The 17,435-nt window shown below is 53.3% G+C and overlaps 7 protein-coding genes across 7 annotated transcripts; 3 read left to right on the top strand and 4 right to left on the bottom strand.

The window, feature by feature from the left end:
* Positions 1 to 465: 465 nt before the first annotated feature.
* On the top strand, positions 466 to 6,172 carry P170DRAFT_367857 (trifunctional fatty acid synthase subunit FAS2; the record flags this gene model as incomplete). Its single annotated transcript, XM_024844827.1, has 3 exons — positions 466 to 988; positions 1,053 to 5,998; positions 6,062 to 6,172. 3 exons carry the CDS (start codon positions 466 to 468, stop codon positions 6,170 to 6,172), a joined length of 5,580 nt encoding a protein of 1,859 aa, XP_024699968.1.
* Positions 6,173 to 6,420: 248 nt separating this feature from the next.
* Positions 6,421 to 8,930, bottom strand: P170DRAFT_440913 (tRNA (guanine26-N2)-dimethyltransferase). The gene has a single exon (XM_024850186.1). The coding sequence runs from the start codon at positions 8,651 to 8,653 to the stop codon at positions 6,620 to 6,622; it is 2,034 nt and encodes a 677-aa protein (XP_024699967.1). The 5' UTR covers positions 8,654 to 8,930; the 3' UTR covers positions 6,421 to 6,619.
* A 215-nt stretch (positions 8,931 to 9,145) lies between these two features.
* Positions 9,146 to 10,247, bottom strand: P170DRAFT_480415 (MCP1 family protein; the record flags this gene model as incomplete). The annotated part of the gene is made up of 2 exons (XM_024853774.1): positions 9,146 to 9,933; positions 10,016 to 10,247. 2 exons carry the CDS (start codon positions 10,245 to 10,247, stop codon positions 9,146 to 9,148), a joined length of 1,020 nt encoding a protein of 339 aa, XP_024699966.1.
* A 420-nt stretch (positions 10,248 to 10,667) lies between these two features.
* P170DRAFT_513813 (putative C2H2 finger domain protein) lies at positions 10,668 to 11,466 on the top strand (the record flags this gene model as incomplete). The annotated part of the gene is made up of 3 exons (XM_024855147.1): positions 10,668 to 10,676; positions 10,753 to 10,779; positions 10,840 to 11,466. The coding sequence occupies 3 exons, from the start codon at positions 10,668 to 10,670 to the stop codon at positions 11,464 to 11,466; spliced, it is 663 nt and encodes a 220-aa protein (XP_024699965.1).
* A 107-nt stretch (positions 11,467 to 11,573) lies between these two features.
* P170DRAFT_440910 (pyruvate dehydrogenase (acetyl-transferring) subunit E1 beta) lies at positions 11,574 to 13,400 on the bottom strand. The gene is made up of 4 exons (XM_024850185.1): positions 13,128 to 13,400; positions 12,928 to 13,051; positions 12,551 to 12,837; positions 11,574 to 12,449 (listed from the first exon to the last, which is right to left on the bottom strand). The coding sequence occupies exons 1-4, from the start codon at positions 13,376 to 13,378 to the stop codon at positions 11,978 to 11,980; spliced, it is 1,134 nt and encodes a 377-aa protein (XP_024699964.1). The 5' UTR covers positions 13,379 to 13,400; the 3' UTR covers positions 11,574 to 11,977.
* A 274-nt stretch (positions 13,401 to 13,674) lies between these two features.
* On the top strand, positions 13,675 to 15,663 carry P170DRAFT_440909 (Ser/Thr protein phosphatase family). Its single transcript, XM_024850184.1, has one exon. It carries the CDS (start codon positions 13,913 to 13,915, stop codon positions 15,536 to 15,538), a length of 1,626 nt encoding a protein of 541 aa, XP_024699963.1. The 5' UTR covers positions 13,675 to 13,912; the 3' UTR covers positions 15,539 to 15,663.
* Positions 15,564 to 17,425, bottom strand: P170DRAFT_440908 (enoyl-[acyl-carrier-protein] reductase). Its single transcript, XM_024850183.1, has 2 exons — positions 16,805 to 17,425; positions 15,564 to 16,710 (listed from the first exon to the last, which is right to left on the bottom strand). Exons 1-2 carry the CDS (start codon positions 17,032 to 17,034, stop codon positions 15,669 to 15,671), a joined length of 1,272 nt encoding a protein of 423 aa, XP_024699962.1. The 5' UTR covers positions 17,035 to 17,425; the 3' UTR covers positions 15,564 to 15,668.
* Positions 17,426 to 17,435: the final 10 nt, after the last annotated feature.

The following is a 17,435-nucleotide window of genomic DNA, read 5'->3' as shown; positions in this document are numbered from 1 at the left end:
TTCACAATTCGCTTTGTTCCCTTCTGGTTTGCTGGTATATATTTTTCCCCACTGTCTGTGGTTTCAAAGCTGAGTGGGCTTTAGCGATTCCCACCTTGAGACGGTGTGCTGTGAAGGTTTTAAGTCATTACAGTATGTTAGGCCGGCCCTTTCCTTTTTTTTTTTTCTTTTTTTTTTTTTTTTTGAACTGTCTCTGTCCTGTACACCACTGGGCTTGATCCAGAACAGTTATCCAGAGAAAATTTTATGAATTTCTGACTCCTTTAATTTCTTTACTGACTGGTGCACATTTTTACAGTTTGTCAATATTAAATAGATTATTGTTCTAATCACCTACTCTCCCTCCGTTTTTCACCTAGCGGCCACCGTCAGTTTGAAAATCATTGTTCACGAAACGACACCGAAAACCACCTGTGGGCTTTCTTTTCTCTTTCTTCTCATCCCACATTTTCAGTCAGCTCCGCCATGCGACCGGAAGTTGAACAGGAACTTGCTCATACCCTGCTGGTTGAGCTTCTGGCTTACCAGTTCGCCTCACCGGTGAGATGGATTGAGACCCAAGATGTTGTTCTCGCAGAACAGCGAACAGAACGAATCGTCGAAATCGGCCCGGCAGATACATTGGGTGGCATGGCAAGGCGAACGATTGCATCGAAATATGAAGCATATGACGCCGCAACATCAGTGCAGCGCCAAATACTCTGCTACAACAAGGACGCCAAGGAAATATACTATGATGTGGATCCTATAGAGGAGGAACCGGAAGTTGAAGCAGCACCTGCATCCAGCGCTCCTGCCCCTGCTGCTCCGGCGGCCGCGGCAGCACCCGCAGCCGCTTCGCCACCACCTGCTAGCGCTGGCCCGGCAGCAGCAGTTGAGGACGCCCCGGTAACGGCGGTTGATGTTCTTCGCACTCTGGTAGCACAGAAATTGAAGAAGGGCCTGTCAGATGTACCCCTGAGCAAGGCTATCAAGGACTTGGTAGGAGGTATGTTCACATGATGGACCCGGGATGCCCTTTCAAGTACAAGCTAAAACGTTTTGATCGATAGGTAAATCGACATTGCAAAATGAAATCCTCGGAGACTTGGGTAAGGAATTCGGATCTACACCAGAGAAACCAGAAGACACTCCTCTCGATGAGTTGGGCGCATCCATGCAAGCGACTTTCAACGGTCAGCTGGGTAAACAGTCTTCCTCTCTCATTGCTCGCTTGGTGTCATCCAAAATGCCTGGAGGTTTCAATATTACAGCTGTCCGGAAATATTTGGAGACACGATGGGGCTTGGGAGCTGGCAGACAAGATGGTGTCCTTCTTCTTGCTCTGACGATGGAGCCTGCCTCTCGTATCGGATCCGAGCCTGATGCGAAGGCGTATCTTGATGATGTCGCAAATAAATATGCCGCGAGTGCCGGCGTCAACCTCTCTGCCCCGACAAGTGGCGGTGACAACGGAGGAAATACCGGAGGCATGCTTATGGACCCCGCTGCTATCGATGCTTTGACCAAGGATCAACGAGCCCTCTTCAAGCAGCAGCTAGAGATAATTGCACGGTACTTGAAGATGGATCTACGTGCTGGTCAGAAGGCATTCATCACCTCTCAAGAAACCCAGAGAACGCTGCAGGCCCAGCTGGATTTGTGGCAGGCTGAACACGGTGATTTCTACGCCTCCGGCATTGAACCGGCCTTTGACTCGTTGAAGGCACGTGTATACGACTCCTCCTGGAACTGGGCTCGACAGGATGCCTTGAGCATGTACTACGATATTATCTTCGGCAGACTGAGGGTGGTCGATCGCGAGATTGTCAGCCAATGTATCCGCATCATGAACCGCTCAAATCCCCTTCTTCTTGAATTCATGCAATATCATATCGACAACTGCCCAACTGACAGGGGTGAAACCTATCACCTTGCCAAGGAACTGGGCCAGCAGCTCATCGAAAATTGCAAGGAAGTCCTGGGTGTATCCCCCGTTTATAAGGACGTTGCCATCCCTACCGGCCCCCAGACAACTATAGATGCACGGGGAAATATCGGGTACCAGGAAGTTCCTCGAGCTAGCGCTCGCAAGCTGGAGCACTATGTCAAGCAGATGGCAGAGGGTGGTCCCATTTCAGAATACAGTAACCGGGCCAAGGTGCAAAACGACCTTCGAAGCGTTTACAAGTTGATCAAACGACAACACCGCCTATCGAAATCGTCTCAGTTGCAATTCAACACGCTCTACAAGGAAGTGATCCGCGCTTTGAGTATGAACGAGAACCAGATCATGCCACAAGAAAATGGCAATACCAAAAAGTCTGGCCGGAACGGTCTCAAGCGCAATGGAAGCCCACGTACAGGCAAAGTTGAAACGATTCCTTTCTTGCACCTGAAGAAGAAGATGGAGCACGGTTGGGAATACAACAAGAAGCTTACGGGTGTTTATCTCGATGTCATGGAGTCGGCTGCTCGATCTGGACTGACATTCCAAGGAAAAAATGTTTTGATGACAGGTGCTGGCGCCGGCTCGATTGGAGCTGAAGTCCTGCAAGGCCTGATCAGTGGCGGGGCCAAGGTCGTCGTGACAACCAGTCGATACTCCCGTGAGGTTACCGAGTACTACCAGGCAATGTACGCCCGCTACGGGGGTCGTGGCTCGCAATTGGTTGTGGTCCCTTTCAACCAAGGAAGCAAGCAGGACGTGGAGGCTCTTGTTGATTACATCTATGATCCTAAAAAGGGCCTTGGCTGGGACTTGGACTTCGTCGTCCCGTTCGCGGCAATTCCTGAAAATGGCCGCGAGATTGACTCGATCGACTCTAAATCAGAGCTCGCTCATCGCATCATGTTGACCAACCTCTTGCGACTGCTGGGCTGCATCAAATCTCAGAAGCAAGCTAACGGCTTCGAGACTCGCCCTGCCCAGGTCATCTTGCCCTTGTCTCCCAACCACGGCACCTTCGGAAATGACGGCTTGTATTCCGAGTCCAAGCTTGCTTTGGAAACACTATTCAACCGCTGGTATTCCGAGAGTTGGAACAATTACCTGACTATCTGCGGTGCCGTAATTGGTTGGACTCGTGGTACTGGATTGATGAGTGGGAATAACATGGTCGCCGAAGGGGTTGAGAAGCTTGGCGTCCGTACTTTCTCTCAGCAGGAGATGGCTCTCAATCTCCTTGGTCTGATGGCGCCTGCGATTGTCAACCTCTGCCAGCTTGATCCAGTCTGGGCGGATCTCAACGGTGGTCTTCAGTTCATTCCTGACCTCAAAGGCCTCATGACCAAACTCCGCACAAATATCATGGCAACAAGCGATGTTCGGCAAGCAGTTATCAAGGAAACAGCTATTGAGAACAAGATTGTCAATGGCGAGGACAGTGAAGTGCTCTACAAGCGCGTCAACGCAGAGCCGCGTGCCAATATCAAGTTCCAGTTTCCCAACTTACCCGACTGGGATGAGGATATCAAACCCCTCAATGAGTCTCTCAAGGGCATGGTTAACCTGGACAAAGTCGTCGTCGTCACTGGCTTCTCAGAAGTTGGACCCTGGGGAAACTCACGGACACGTTGGGAAATGGAAGCGCATGGAAAGTTCTCTCTCGAGGGATGTGTTGAAATGGCTTGGATCATGGGGCTTATCAAACATCACAACGGCCCACTAAAGGGGAAGGCCTATTCTGGCTGGGTTGACTCGAAGACTGGTGAACCGGTGGACGATAAGGATATCAAGGCCAAGTATGAGAAGTTCATTCTCGAGCATTCGGGTATTCGGCTTATTGAGCCCGAGTTGTTCAAGGGTTATGATCCCAAAAAGAAACAACTGCTCCAAGAAATCGTGATCGAGGAAGATTTGGATCCGTTTGAGGCTTCAAAGGAGACTGCAGAGGAGTTCAAGCGCGAGCATGGCGACAAGGTAGAAACCTTCGAGGTCCCCGAATCAGGAGAGTTCACTGTCCGTCTCAAGAAGGGGGCTACTCTCCTCATACCGAAGGCTCTCCAGTTCGACCGTCTCGTTGCTGGACAAGTTCCAACCGGTTGGGACGCGAAGAGATATGGTATCCCCGATGATATCATTGAGCAAGTCGACCCGGTCACGTTGTTCGTTCTCGTGTGCACTGCGGAGTCTATGCTTTCAGCGGGTATCACCGACCCGTACGAATTCTACAAGTACGTTCATCTCTCGGAGGTCGGTAACTGCATCGGTTCTGGTATCGGAGGAACACATGCCTTGCGGGGGATGTATAAGGACCGCTACCTGGACAAGCCTCTCCAGAAAGACATCCTCCAGGAATCTTTTATCAATACCATGAGTGCGTGGGTCAACATGCTCCTCCTGTCCTCCACAGGACCTATTAAGACGCCCGTTGGTGCTTGTGCTACGGCCGTTGAGTCCGTTGACATCGGTTATGAGACGATCGTGGAAGGAAAGGCTCGCGTCTGTTTCGTCGGTGGCTTTGACGATTTCCAGGAAGAGGGCTCATATGAATTCGCCAACATGAAGGCTACCAGCAACGCGGAGGACGAATTCGCCCACGGTCGCACTCCGCAGGAAATGTCTCGACCAACGACAACTACTCGTGCTGGGTTCATGGAATCACAGGGCTGTGGAATGCAGCTCATCATGAGTGCACAGCTTGCCTTGGACATGGGTGTGCCTATTCATGGTGTCATTGCCCTGACAACCACAGCTACGGACAAGATCGGTCGCTCGGTTCCTGCTCCAGGCCAGGGTGTTCTTACCACTGCCCGTGAGAACCCCGGCAAGTTCCCTTCGCCTTTGTTGGATATCAAGTACCGCCGCCGACAGCTGGATTTGCGCAGGAAACAAATCAAGGAGTGGCAGGAATCTGAATTGCTGTATCTCCAGGAGGAGATTGGGGCCATGGAGTCCCAGAGTCCTGACTCTTTTAACGTGTCTGAATACATGCAGGAGCGAGCCCAGCATATTGAACGCGAGGCCATACGCCAAGAAAAGGACGCACAATTCAGCCTTGGAAACAACTTCTGGAAGCAGGATTCCCGCATCGCTCCCCTCCGAGGTGCTCTTGCTACGTGGGGTCTCACCGTTGATGATATTGGTGTTGCTTCCTTCCACGGCACCTCCACCGTCGCAAATGATAAGAATGAGTCCGACGTCATTTGCCAGCAGATGAAACATCTGGGCCGTCAGAAAGGCAACGCTCTCCTGGGTATCTTCCAAAAGTACCTCACGGGACATCCGAAGGGTGCGGCGGGCGCGTGGATGTTCAACGGATGCTTGCAGGTTCTGGACAGCGGTCTTGTTCCGGGTAATCGCAACGCTGATAATGTTGACAAGGTGATGGAGAAGTTTGACTACATCGTCTACCCCAGCCGCAGCATTCAGACGGATGGAATCAAGGCATTCTCGGTTACTTCCTTCGGTTTTGGCCAAAAGGGCGCTCAGGTCATTGGTATTCACCCGAAGTATTTGTACGCAGCCTTGGACCGCACCCAATTCAATGCCTACAAGACCAAGGTTGAGGCCAGGCAGAAGAAGGCATACCGTTTCTTCCATAACGGCTTGATCAACAACAGTATCTTTGTCGCCAAGAACAAAGCGCCGTACGAAGATGACCTCCAAAATAAGGTCTTCCTCAACCCCGATTACCGTGTTACCATGGACAAGAAGACCTCCGAGTTGAAATTTCCCTCAGCACCTCCCAAGCACACCGATGCAGGGGCCGAGAGCACAAGACAGATGGTCGAGTCCTTGGCGAAGGCCCATGTCGTTGACAATTCGAAGATCGGAGTAGATGTGGAGAATCTCGAGGCCGTTAACATTGACAATGAAACGTTCGTTGAGAGAAATTTCACTGCCAAGGAGGAACAATATTGCCGCCAGGCAGCATCTCCCAGGGCTTCTTTCGCTGGACGGTGGAGTGCAAAGGAGGCTGTTTTCAAATCGCTCGGCGTTTCCAGCAAAGGCGCTGGGGCTCCACTGAAAGACATTGAGATCGTGAATGACGCAACCGGGGCACCCGTGGTCAATGTAAGCTCCCACCCTCCCCCGGCTCAGGCTTTTGAAACCAAAGGAAACTAATCTCCGTTCTAGCTCCATGGCGCTGCAGCCGAGGCCGCCCAGCAGAATGGCGTCAAACAGGTTACTGTCAGCATAAGCCATACCGATTCTCAGGCTGTTGCGGTTGCGGTGTCAAAATTTTAAACTCGGTTGATGAGCAATAATGTGTTTTAGAAGATAAATGACTATGACGTGTCGAGTACAGTTAATCAATCTTTTCCCCCCTTCTTATCGTGTGCCCTGCAGACTTGCGCAAACGATGAATTAGAACAAGGTCCGTTTCTGATCTAGACCTGAGACGCGCATCAGGGCGTAGCCTTACAAGCCAGGATGGTTAAGGGGTTTGGGGATCGAATAATGTAGCAAGACCTATATTTTGCAGATCATTTGCACCTTGTTTGATTAACATGACCTTGTATACAAGTTTGCTTTCTACGCCTTGCAGATTTGGGTCTATGGAACTAGGAGTTCTAAGACACCCTCGGTTGCATGGAAGATGGCAAAGAAAGAAGCCGCTTGTCTAGATACATCGTCAGTAACAACAGAAGACTTCTATCCCGGCCCTTATCCTTTCTATCTTTCTTTTTTGCTTTATCTTCGACCACCACCAGATGCCCGGTTCAGAGGACCCCAATTGGCCCGAGGATTGATCTGGTATCTAACTAGCCGCTTTCTACCAGATGCTTTTTTAGCCAAGCCTTCGTCGAAGATCACCGGCGCTGCTTTGTTTGGCGACGTTCGCGGGTCTACTTCTCCAGTTGTCTCTGCCGAATCCTTCTGTGGCTGTCGAGATCCTAAGCGATACAATGCAGCCTCCACCCTGGTTACCAAGTCGGATATATCTTTCCCGCCCTCAGCAGCGGAAAGGACTTCTCGTTTGAAAAGATCTAACAGCTGATCTTGATCAGCGCTCTGCGGGATCTCTCGACTCTTGGCCATAATGGTTGCACCAGCACTCCCAGGTTTGAGGGCACCCTCCTTGATGGGAGACTTTTGTCTCACCCATTCTCTCATGACTTCCCAGATGATGGTCCAAGGGGCATCAGTGCGCACTGTGTTAGGTTTCGCATGACTACGAGTGGTCCGATAGCCCATATGTCGAAGCGCCCCGCAGAAGGCGTCGTATGGAACAGTTGACGTGTGCAGGACCTTTGCCAGAACATTGAGGTTGAAATAGAAGGGGTGCGGTTCGCGGAGAGCTGGATCCATTCGGGCGACGATAGCCACTGGGTGCTCTTGCGGTGAGTCGGTACTATTGGCATCGGCAGGCTCTGGAGACAAACTTTCCGCGGAATCGCTGAGACTCAGGTCCTCCTCGAGGGCTGTGATTAGCATGCCTTCAAGCCGGCCCAAGGTTTGGTATGTTTCTGTATTGGCACCAGGAAGCATGTCAAGAATCTTCTGGATGTACTGGGGGTTGTGAAGAGGTCCGGCCCACATTGGCCCGCCCACATGTGTCTTGGACCCACAATGTTCACAGTGAGTCCCTGCAACCGGCCCCTGTGCAAACCCATAGTGGTAGAAAGGGTTCCCTTTTCTATCGAGTTTCTGTTTCGTCTGGGTTAAAGGCTGTGTTGACCAAGCCCCGCACCCCGAATCGCAATTGAAAACCAACATCGTGTTTCCCGAAGCAAACTTTACCTCGGCCGGAGAGCGATGAACCCGAACAAAAACCCTAGCGTAGAAATCAATCGATAAGGACAAGAGCGGCTCGATTGATAGCCCATATCTGGCAGCAGACGTCGCCAGTCCGTGGAGGATCAGGCGCAACCCAGCCTCATGGGAATGCGAACCCTTTGACGGCACGCCGCCATATAAGGCAAAGCATTTCTCTGGGTATCCGTTTGAAGCCCACACGGCAGCATCGGTGCAGGTCACGCAGAGTAACCCTCCGTCCTTCACTCCCTGGACCGCCGCATCCATGAAGGGCGCAGCCGTGCCGTAGGGGTCAAGATCGATGACGTCGAACCTACCAGAGGGTGATGCATTGTTCTGCATGCTGGTCGCGTGGGGTATGTTATACATATAAGCCCGAGCATCGCCAATGTTTGGCTGGATAAGCTTTCCTAGCCCATTGTACTCGATATTGGTCTTCATGGCCTCGATGGCGGAAGGCGACAGATCATTGGCAACCACCCGGGTGGTAAAAGGAATTTCCGAGGCATATCGAAGTGCTCGTAAGCCGGTGGCCGAGAGCGCATCTAGAATCGTAAATGACGGCGAGTTACTTGGGCCCGCGTGCGTCCCCGAGTCCGGCAGGTCCTCTTTGCTGGTAGGGCCTTCGGTATCTGGGTCGTCCCTCTTTCGCTTTTTCCCATTTGCGCCGCAATCCCGTGTCTCTTTCTGCCTCCTCTTGTCGGCCCTTTGTTTCCTCGAGGCCAGCACGTGTTCGCCGTAGGCCTTAATTGCAAGCACGCTCAGATCGCGATTAAACTGTTGTATCGGGTTATAGAACACGGACTGGGCCTCATCATCAACCTTGAGATCTTTTTTTGTCCCCTTGGAGGCTGCATCCTCTGCGGGTGCGTTCAAGATGAAAGCCAGTCCCTCTTTCACTGCTCTGTATTCTTTGCCATCATATTGGACGTGATCGTCGGAAATCCGCGGTTGAGAAGATTCCTCCATTCTGAGGGAGGGAGAATAGAAGTGGCGTAACGATTGTCGGTTTAAGCGACAGCAAGGAGAAAGAGGAATGCTTTTAGGCAATAGAATGGCGAGGAAGACGTTGCGATCAAGGAAGCCGGGTGCACGAGAAAAAGTCCAGATATTCTTTAGGCCCATCGACTATCCGGTAGACGTCAAAAGGAAGAGAGGGGGGGGAAGAAAAGAAAAAAAAGAGACGGCCTATCTCATCAGCCAGGGACGGTTCAGGAAACCAGAAGAGAGTACAGGAGAAGAAGAGGGGAGTAAAATGGACTTCAAAAAAATGTTGCTGTCAATCGACCAATCGAGAAAAAAAAAAAAAAAAAAAAAAAAGAGCCGCAATGCACGGGCCAGGCGGCGTCGGCCTGACGGCCTGGAATCGGGGGCATCGGATCGGTGGACCCTTTTATTGTCGGTGATTATTTACGGGGAGTACTATTAACTATTATACAACAACACATTCTGGCGCCCCTTTTACAGCCAGGACCCAATAATGGGTACTCGGTTGTATATCTCATTCCAGCCGTTGACCTCCCATCCAGATCCTTGTTCTGAGCGCCCTACAATCCCCAAGGCTCCTGCCAACCAGATGGAGGCTCCCACCGCTGCGAGGCCATTGACTGTCCACCACATCTTCCTCTGCCTCCTGGATCGCTGCTCGTTTTCAGGTTGTTTGAGATAGCCCTCGAGCGAGCCCTTCTTATGCATTCGTTCTCTCCGCACTGTCGTCACCCTCCACCCCATCCAAGCGGCCCACCCTCCAATGATATGCCAGACCCCGACAGCGACAAGCGCCAGGTAATAGGCGTTCCAGAAAACTGGATTTCGGGTAAACGCATGCGCTACGTAGCCTAAGCCCACACCAGAGCTACCCCCGTCATGTATCAGCGGCGCGACACGATTGACCAGGACATGGAAGCCAAGCAATGGGACCAAGGCATAGCCGAGTTGTGCCTGTAGGCTGACGCGTGGCCAGAAACTCAACATAGACCTCTGCGACCTAGATTCTACACCGTACAGCCGAGCGCGACGAGAGGAGCGAATGCTGCGGAGAGCAATCCCCGAGGCCACGTGCACTAGACCGGGGATTGTGAGGACTAGATGCTCAAGCGAGGGAGCCTGGTAGACCGGCCGCGTTAGAAGAAGGTAGGTATCGCTATCAGGCACTGAGCGAGTCGCAAGGGGAATCAGGGATGTGTTGGCGAAATGCAGCAGCAGGAATAGTGTCGGCGGGTATGTCGAGTATTTCTGGAGTGCAGATACTGGAAGGACATGAGTGCTTTTGCCCAACCCGGAAGGAGGAATGCGACCAAGAATGGAAGTGTAGGAGGGGTCTCTGCGTACACCAAGAATCCCAGTTATATCCGCGCAGCCCAAGGTTTGTGGCCGGGATGTTGCTCGGGGACCTGTTGAGCGACGCAGGCCTAAGGTCATGCAGGTCGGGGGTTTGCATGCCATTTTCAAGGTCCGGAAACTCCTCCTGCACCGGAGATGGATCTAGTTCTTGTAGGGAGAACATCGAGCGAGCATCGACGTCGTCGAGTTTCCGAGGGCCATTTTCTTCGGCGGAAGACATGTCTGATGGCAGAGGAAGGCAGTGATAGCGACCTATTGATGCTATAGAATTCTTTCAATCGGGCCGCCGTGATTGGTCAATTGGAGGGCACTCACTCGGGGAACCTCTGGATCAGCGAGTCGGTCGGGGCAGGCGTCTCGGGCGACTTGCACCGTACTCCCTCCACGAATAGTAGCCACTTAGACGAAGCACGGAGTAAGATAGTCACTTACGCCGCATACCGAACACTCCGGAGGAGCGAAATGCAGGCCAACGCAAAGTCTGGGCGGTGCGGTTCTGCCAGCAGAAACACCAGGCCGCCTTCGGTTCCCGCCGATGCTGGAGGCAAGCAATTACATGCATATACTGCGTATATATATATATCCTGAAAGCTCTCCCTGGACAGTGTCTGAGCGCTGACCTCCGCCCTCTGCAATCAAGATGGCACCCGTATGTCTGCGCTTTCTCGTGTCCTTTAACACCCGCTGGTGGCGTTGCTAACTTGCCCCGTGTCTTTGTGATACAGCGAGGATTTATCAATCCGACTCCCAAGGTACCACCACCATCTCCTCCAATCGACAGGGGCCCGGCTGATCGCTGAAACCGTACCCAGACCGAGTCTGCACGCTCTGCCTTGAGCTCTTTTACCTGCACCCTTTGCAATAAGTCCTATTCCCGCCATCCAGAATACGAGGCGCATATCTCTTCATATGACCATCAGCATCGCAAACGTCTCCAGGACCTGAAACAGTTGTCGCGAGACCCAAATGCCGCCGAGAAGGCAAGGCGAGCAGAGAAAAAAGTCGATGCAGAGGCTGGCCTAAGGGTAATCGATACTAATAGGGATGGGGCATCCCTAGGGACAGGAACGGTGGGTGGCGGAGGCGGCGGCGTCAGCAGTGCCGGAGGCTTCAAGAAAGGCGGGTTCAAAAGCTCCTTTACAGCCGTCAAGGGCCCCGTAGCACCCACAGCACCGACTAGGAAAAATGTGCTTGGGGATGACGACGACGACGACGACGACGACGAACATCCAGACCTTGCCGAAACAGGCGAACGAGCTGAGGCTCAATCGCCTGGTCCCGCTGGCGGTATTCGGCACGAGTCTGCAGAAAGTGACACGGACGAAGAGATTATGCATAACAAGGTGGGCGGTGACTACTACGACCCCCGAAGACCGACCGATTGTTGGCCCGAGTGTGTCGGTGCTAGAACTGTCGAGGCTACCTCTCCATTGCAATAAAGAAAGCCCGGGTCCATCTGGAAAAGACCGAAGCTTACGCGGCCGGGTGATTCACAAGCCTGGGGGTGTTACGAACTGGTTTCAAACCTCCAAAAAGTCGGATCTACTTTCTTCGGTGTAAAATTGCTGGCTTGACGACATTCGTCTGGCGGCATATGTATCATTGGCTGCTGGATGACAAAACAAATCCACCCCCAAGAAGCGAACTCCTTGGTGTGGTGCTTGCATATGACCGTATCAAAAATGCCTCTCACCAAGTATCTGCGAACACTCCTCGTTCCTGAATCTATAGATGCAAATTGTGAATTGATTCTTTAGTGTAGTTGTACAGATTCCCAAAAATGAAGTGGAAAAGGAAAATAAAAAGGAAAAATAAGGCCTTGGCGAGGGATTTCAAAAGGGGGCTGGGGGAAAACAGATGAGTGCGACAGTCAAAAGGGTACTAAACAGGTCGGTTTTATTTTAGGTCTTGCTTGAACTTGGCCCGCTTGTCGCTCGAGTCAAGGTCGAATTACAAACGAAGCAGCTTGGCAGCCTGGCCGACAATCGTATCCTCTTGAGGGAAACTCATCTGCTCGAGACCAAGGGCATAAGGAGTAGGCACCTCGGCACCGGTGACACGAAGAGCAGGGGCAGTCAGGTAGTCGAAGCCATACTCCATGGACAGGGCCAAGATTTCGGAGGAGACGCCAAACATGGGGAATCCAGACTCGACAGACATGAGTCGGCCGGTCTTCTTGAGCGATTGGATGATGGTCTCCACGTCCAAGGGCTTAACGGAGCGCAAGTTGATCACTTCGGCTTCAACTCCGTACTTCTGCTTCAGCGTGGCCGCGGCGTCGAGGGACTGCCCAACGCAGCGGGACAGGGAAACAATGGTCAGGTCCTTGCCGGGACGCTCGATCTTCGCCTTGCCAATGGGCAGAACGAAGTCGTCCTTCTGCGACGCCTCACTCATAGGGAAGGCCTGGCCGTACATAAGCCTGCAAAACAATCAGTCTCAAAGGGTTCCTTTTTTATCTTTATTCTTTTCCTTCGCTCGATCTTTGCAGATTGGGCGTATTTGATCCATGGTCACACGTACTCGTTCTCCAAAACCACGACCGGGTTGGGGTCACGGATAGCAGCCTTCAACAAGCCCTTGGCATCCTCAGAGCTCCAGGGTGCAACGACCTTCAGGCCGGGGATGCTGCCATACCACGCCGAGTAATCCTGCGAGTGCTGGGCAGCGACACCAGCGGCGAATCCATTGGGCCCACGGAACGTGATGTTGCAGGGCTGGATGCCTCCAGACATATAGTGAGTCTTCGCAGCCGAGTTGATGATCTGATCAATGGCCTGCATGGCAAAGTTGAAGGTCATGAACTCGCACTACCCAAAGGACCCTCTGATTAGCTCCGGAACAATTCTTCGGCGGAATCCGTGGGCAGCCGTCTGAGACGAGTGAAGAAACAAACTTACAATGGGGTGTAGCCCAGCAAGAGCGGAACCGACTGCCAGACCGCAAAAGCCGGCTTCCGTGATGGGCGTATCGATGACTCGCTTGGGGCCAAATCGGTCCAACAGGCCCCTTGTGACCTTGTAGCTGTAAAGAGGACGAGTATCAGAATGGCGAACCTATGTTCCTATGTTGGGTGCGTGGTGGGAACGGGGATTCATACGCTCCGTTGTACTGTGCAACTTCCTCTCCGAGAATGTACGTCTTCTTGTTGCTCTCCAGCTCCTCAGCGAGGGCCTCGTTCAGGGCATCTCGCACGGTGACCTCCTTGGAGCCGCCGGCCGTGGCATAGCCCCGGAAGCGCAGGATTGAAGGGGCACAGGCCGATTGCGTGAAGGCCGGACGGAACGAGGCCGACGAAAGGCGCGAAGAGAGCAGGCGAGCTGCGGGGCGGAAAACTCGAGGAGCAGTCATGGCCGGACGGGAGAGATGGAGATGAGGGGAGGGGTGGTGATGCAGATTGATAGAGAGAGGACGAGAAAAGGCACCGGGTTCGCGACTCCGTCTTCCGTCAACGAGTTTTTGGTGAGCGGCCGGAGTCTGTTGGGTGGCCGCTGACTAAGACGGGGACTCACCGGCGGCTTCTTCCGTCCGGCCATGCCTTATCAGTTGTCCGCCAGTGACTTCGTCCCGTCCAGCGTCCCTCGTCCTCCCTCCAGGATGCTGCCTCCTTCCATCCTCCTCTGCGGCTCGCTCGCCGCCTCGCTCGTCCTCGCCAGTCAGTCCGCCGCCCCAGACCCGATCCCCGCCCCCCTGCGCGCCTTGAAATGGGGCCAGCTGAACTTCCTTCACACCACCGACACCCATGGCTGGCTGGCCGGCCATCTGCAGGAGTACGACCGTGAAGCTCTTCTGGCCTTCTTTCCCCTGGTTCCGTGCTGATCCACTCCCGCCTACAGACCATCCTACGCCGCAGACTGGGGTGACTATGTCTCCTTCGCCACCCGCATGCGGGAGAAGGCGAAGGCCCAGGGCGTGGATCTGCTGGTGATCGATACGGGCGATCGAGTAGAAGGCAACGGTCTCTACGACTCCTCCGAGCCGAAAGGTGTTTACATCTCGGACATTCTACGTCAACAGCAGGTCGACCTCATGACTGCCGGAAACCACGAGTTGTACAAGCGGAATACCTCCGAGGCCGAGTTCTTCACCACGGTCGTCAACTTTCATGGGAACTACCTGGCATCGAACATCGACATCTTGCATCCTGTGACTGGCGATCTCGTGCCACTGGCTCCCCGCTTCAAGAAATTCACTACCGAGAACCAGCGCATCAGCATCGTTGCCTTTGGCTTCCTATTTGACTTCACCAAGAACGATAACAATACCGTGGTTTATCCCGTGCACCAGACCGTCAAGGAGGATTGGTTTCAGGAGGCCATCCGGGATCCCGACGTTGATCTCTTCCTCGTGACAGGCCATGTGCCCGTTCACTCGCAAGAATACAGAACCATCTTCAAGGCGATTAGATCTGTGCGTTGGGACACGCCGATCCAATTCTTCGGAGGCCATTATCATATTCGTGATTTTGCACGGTATGACTCGAGAGCCTATGGCCTGGCAAGTGGGCGTTTTATGGAAACCATCGGGTTCATGTCCATAGACGGTCTGTCTGCCAATAAGCAACAGGAGACGTCGGTCTTGAGCACTCCCAGCTTTCAGCGACGATATATTGATAACAATCTTTTCTCCTTTCTTTATCACACCGACCTCGATAGTGAATCCTTCCACACGGATCTTGGCCAGAATGTCTCGCGGTTGATTCAAGAGTCCAGAAGTGCACTGCAGCTGGACGAGGTGCATGGGTGTTCCCCTCGTGATCTATGGATGTCCCGGGTCAAATATCCGAGCGAGGAGAATATCTACACTTGGCTTGAAACGCAAGTTCTTCCCCAGTCTTTGAGGGACGAATCTCGTGCGGGAAAGCCAGCCCTCGCTATTGTCAACACCGGCGCCATACGCTTTGATATATTCAAGGGTCCCTTTACCCAGGACACCACCTTTATAGTTTCCCCGTTCACCAGTGGTTTCCGATACGTGAAAGATGTTCCCTATGAAAAAGCCAAACTTGTTCTCGAGGTCCTGAACAAGCAACCGCAGATATTCATTGATTTCGCTGATCAAACCAATCTAACATGGTCTCTTGCCCCGCCCGAACGATCGGCATATAGTGCTGATGTGGTGGTCAATGATGAGAAGCTCCTCCCATACAGCGCACTGACAGATCAAGTCTCTGCGTTGGGTGGCGCCGGGTCCAAGCCTAAGATCCTGCCTGGATATACCACCACTGACGACGGAGGTACAGACGGCGACGACACCATCCACTCCCCCATCCCCTTTTATCGTATGCCAAACTGCATCCAGGCCCATGTATCACTGAACGCCTCGTCCACCCCGGATCATGTGGATCTTGTATACATTGATTTTATAGAGTCCTATGTGGCTTTGGCAGCCAAATTCGCAGACATTGATGCTGATTTTTCGCGCGACAGCGATGTGTATATGCCACCCATGACACTGACAAGCCTTATTTTGAAATGGGTGAAAGAGAACTGGAGTTGTGCTGGCCTGTGATGCTATGTGTGCGCCCCCCTGTTCTTGCTCAGCGTGATCGATGGGTTATTGCTACGGGATACCCGAGAACGACTAGAACGATAGATTGAGTGTAGTACAGCAATATACAAACGTTATGATCACCTCTTAATCAGTCTCCGCCCTCAAACTTGAGAAGGCCCTTCCCATCGCGGTAGCCACTCAGAGTCTCCTGAACTCCTGCCGTGAGGGCAGAGCCCTCCGTCTCCCAGCTCCATCGAATCTCATCCACGGGGATGTCCTTGAACCTACCGGAGCGAGTCAGTTGGAGAACATCGTTGATGGTGTTTTCCTTCAGTTGGGGGTTCTTGTCTCCCCACTTGCTAACCCAAAAACCATCAAATGCCAGGTTCTTGAAAATGAGAAGCCCCGAGGGCAGGGAGACGGGCTGTTTCGACATGGCCCCGTAGGTGACCAGATGTGAGCCCGGAGCGAGCGTTTTCGCCAACGCCGTCGCGCTTTTACCCCCCACGCAGTTAAGAGCCAACCGGATGGGCTCCTTGCCGTTACGGGTGAGCTCATTCACTTGGTTCTTGAATCCACCCGAAAGCAGCTCGGCCTCAGTAACCACGGCAGTCGCCCCCAGTTCCCGCAGCTCTTGCCTGAGAGCCTCCGTCTTCTCCGGGGTTTCCCTCTCCCGAACAACGTTGAGGGTTTTGATGCCCCATTCCCGCGCCAACTGGATGGCAGCGCGACCGACCCCACTGTTGGCACCGTTCTGAATGAGCCATTCTTCGCCGGTACGCATCCAGTCCCAATTGCAGAAATCCTTGATCATCCGGTACGCCGTGACGGGGTTCACGCTGACCGTACTGATCTGCAGCGGAGACAAGCCGTCCTTGTTTGCAATCCTAATCAACTGCGACTCATCCATCTGTGCATGTGTCCGCCAGGTTCCCTGGCCGGTCTGCTTCATAACAACCCAATCCCCCTTGCTCAGGTTCTTGACATTCGCCCCCGTGGCAATGACCTCGAAGGCGCCTTCGTTACCCGCGACAGCCGATGGTTCCGACGTGCCCAGCGTTGACTGGAACGGCGGCTTGCTCGGGTACACCCCCTGAATTTGGTTTACGTCGGCCGGGTTCAGCGGCGCAGCAAGAAGGCGAAGCGTGACCTGAGACCCGTGCGGGGGGGATATAGAATGCTTATGAAGCCTCCATAGATTCCGAGGGTCAGCTTGTCTGGTCTGGGATGGTCGCACGCCAAATGGGTTTTGGTAGCGTAACAAACTCCGCGGGGAGCACTCACTGTAGGACGTCCTTTGGCTCTCCATATCGAGAATACACCAGTGCCTTCGCTTGCGTGTAGCCATAGACCGCAATGAATCGCTTTCCTCCCATGAAAGCATTGGGCAGAGGTCCGCAGCATGGACCAGCAGCCGTCGAGACCAAAGGGGAGGCCGCTCGAGCTTTCAGCGACAGAATCGCATTGCTGCGGGAGGTCGTAACCGTAGATCGGACCGCGGTGCGGGAGAACATGGGGATGGCAGTTGAACAGTCTGGAGAAGTGAAGAGGATCGAGGGCGGGAGGGAACGAGGAGGAGCCTAGAAGGGCAGCTCGTCTGGCGTTAGTTCAAACGAAAATCCAGATGACGTCGGTCGTTCCCCCGTCGGGCCGGCGGAGACCAACCAACGACCAGCGGACGCAACCGGCTGTGCTGTGTACGTGAGGAGCTATTAATCCCCTGGAAAGATGGTGGATATCACCGCAGTGTAGATCGCCAGATGCTTTGAAGGGGTGTTCCGGAGTAGTTAACTGGAGGTACTCCGTGTGCAGGCAAGAGAGAGACCGGCCTGAGCAGCACAGGACTCGTTATTAAGCACGAGTCGCGTCTTCCGCCGGCCTTCCTTGGGCCTTCTTTCTTCCTCCCATCGTCCAT

The sequence above is a fragment of the Aspergillus steynii genome (assembly GCF_002849105.1).
Source record: "Aspergillus steynii IBT 23096 chromosome Unknown P170scaffold_9, whole genome shotgun sequence".
Lineage (NCBI taxonomy): Eukaryota > Fungi > Ascomycota > Eurotiomycetes > Eurotiales > Aspergillaceae > Aspergillus > Aspergillus steynii.
Note: the sequence above shows the minus strand (reverse complement) of the source record. Positions and strands in the feature narration are given on the sequence as shown.

Excerpts from the sequence above, each read along its gene's own strand:
- P170DRAFT_440909 (XM_024850184.1), top strand. The coding sequence starts at position 13,913 with ATGCGGGAGAAGGCGAAGGCCCAGGGCGTGGATCTGCTGGTGATCGAT.
- P170DRAFT_440913 (XM_024850186.1), bottom strand. The coding sequence starts at position 8,653 with ATGGAGGAATCTTCTCAACCGCGGATTTCCGACGATCACGTCCAATAT.
- P170DRAFT_440908 (XM_024850183.1), bottom strand. The coding sequence starts at position 17,034 with ATGTTCTCCCGCACCGCGGTCCGATCTACGGTTACGACCTCCCGCAGC. Across the intron at positions 16,711-16,804 it reads GAGCCAAAGGACGTCCTACA|GCTTCATAAGCATTCTATAT; the intron begins GTGAGTGCTCCC and ends GAATCTATGGAG.
- P170DRAFT_440910 (XM_024850185.1), bottom strand. The coding sequence starts at position 13,378 with ATGACTGCTCCTCGAGTTTTCCGCCCCGCAGCTCGCCTGCTCTCTTCG. Across the intron at positions 13,052-13,127 it reads GTTGCACAGTACAACGGAGC|CTACAAGGTCACAAGGGGCC; the intron begins GTATGAATCCCC and ends TCCTCTTTACAG. Across the intron at positions 12,450-12,550 it reads GTCGTGGTTTTGGAGAACGA|GCTTATGTACGGCCAGGCCT; the intron begins GTACGTGTGACC and ends ATTGTTTTGCAG.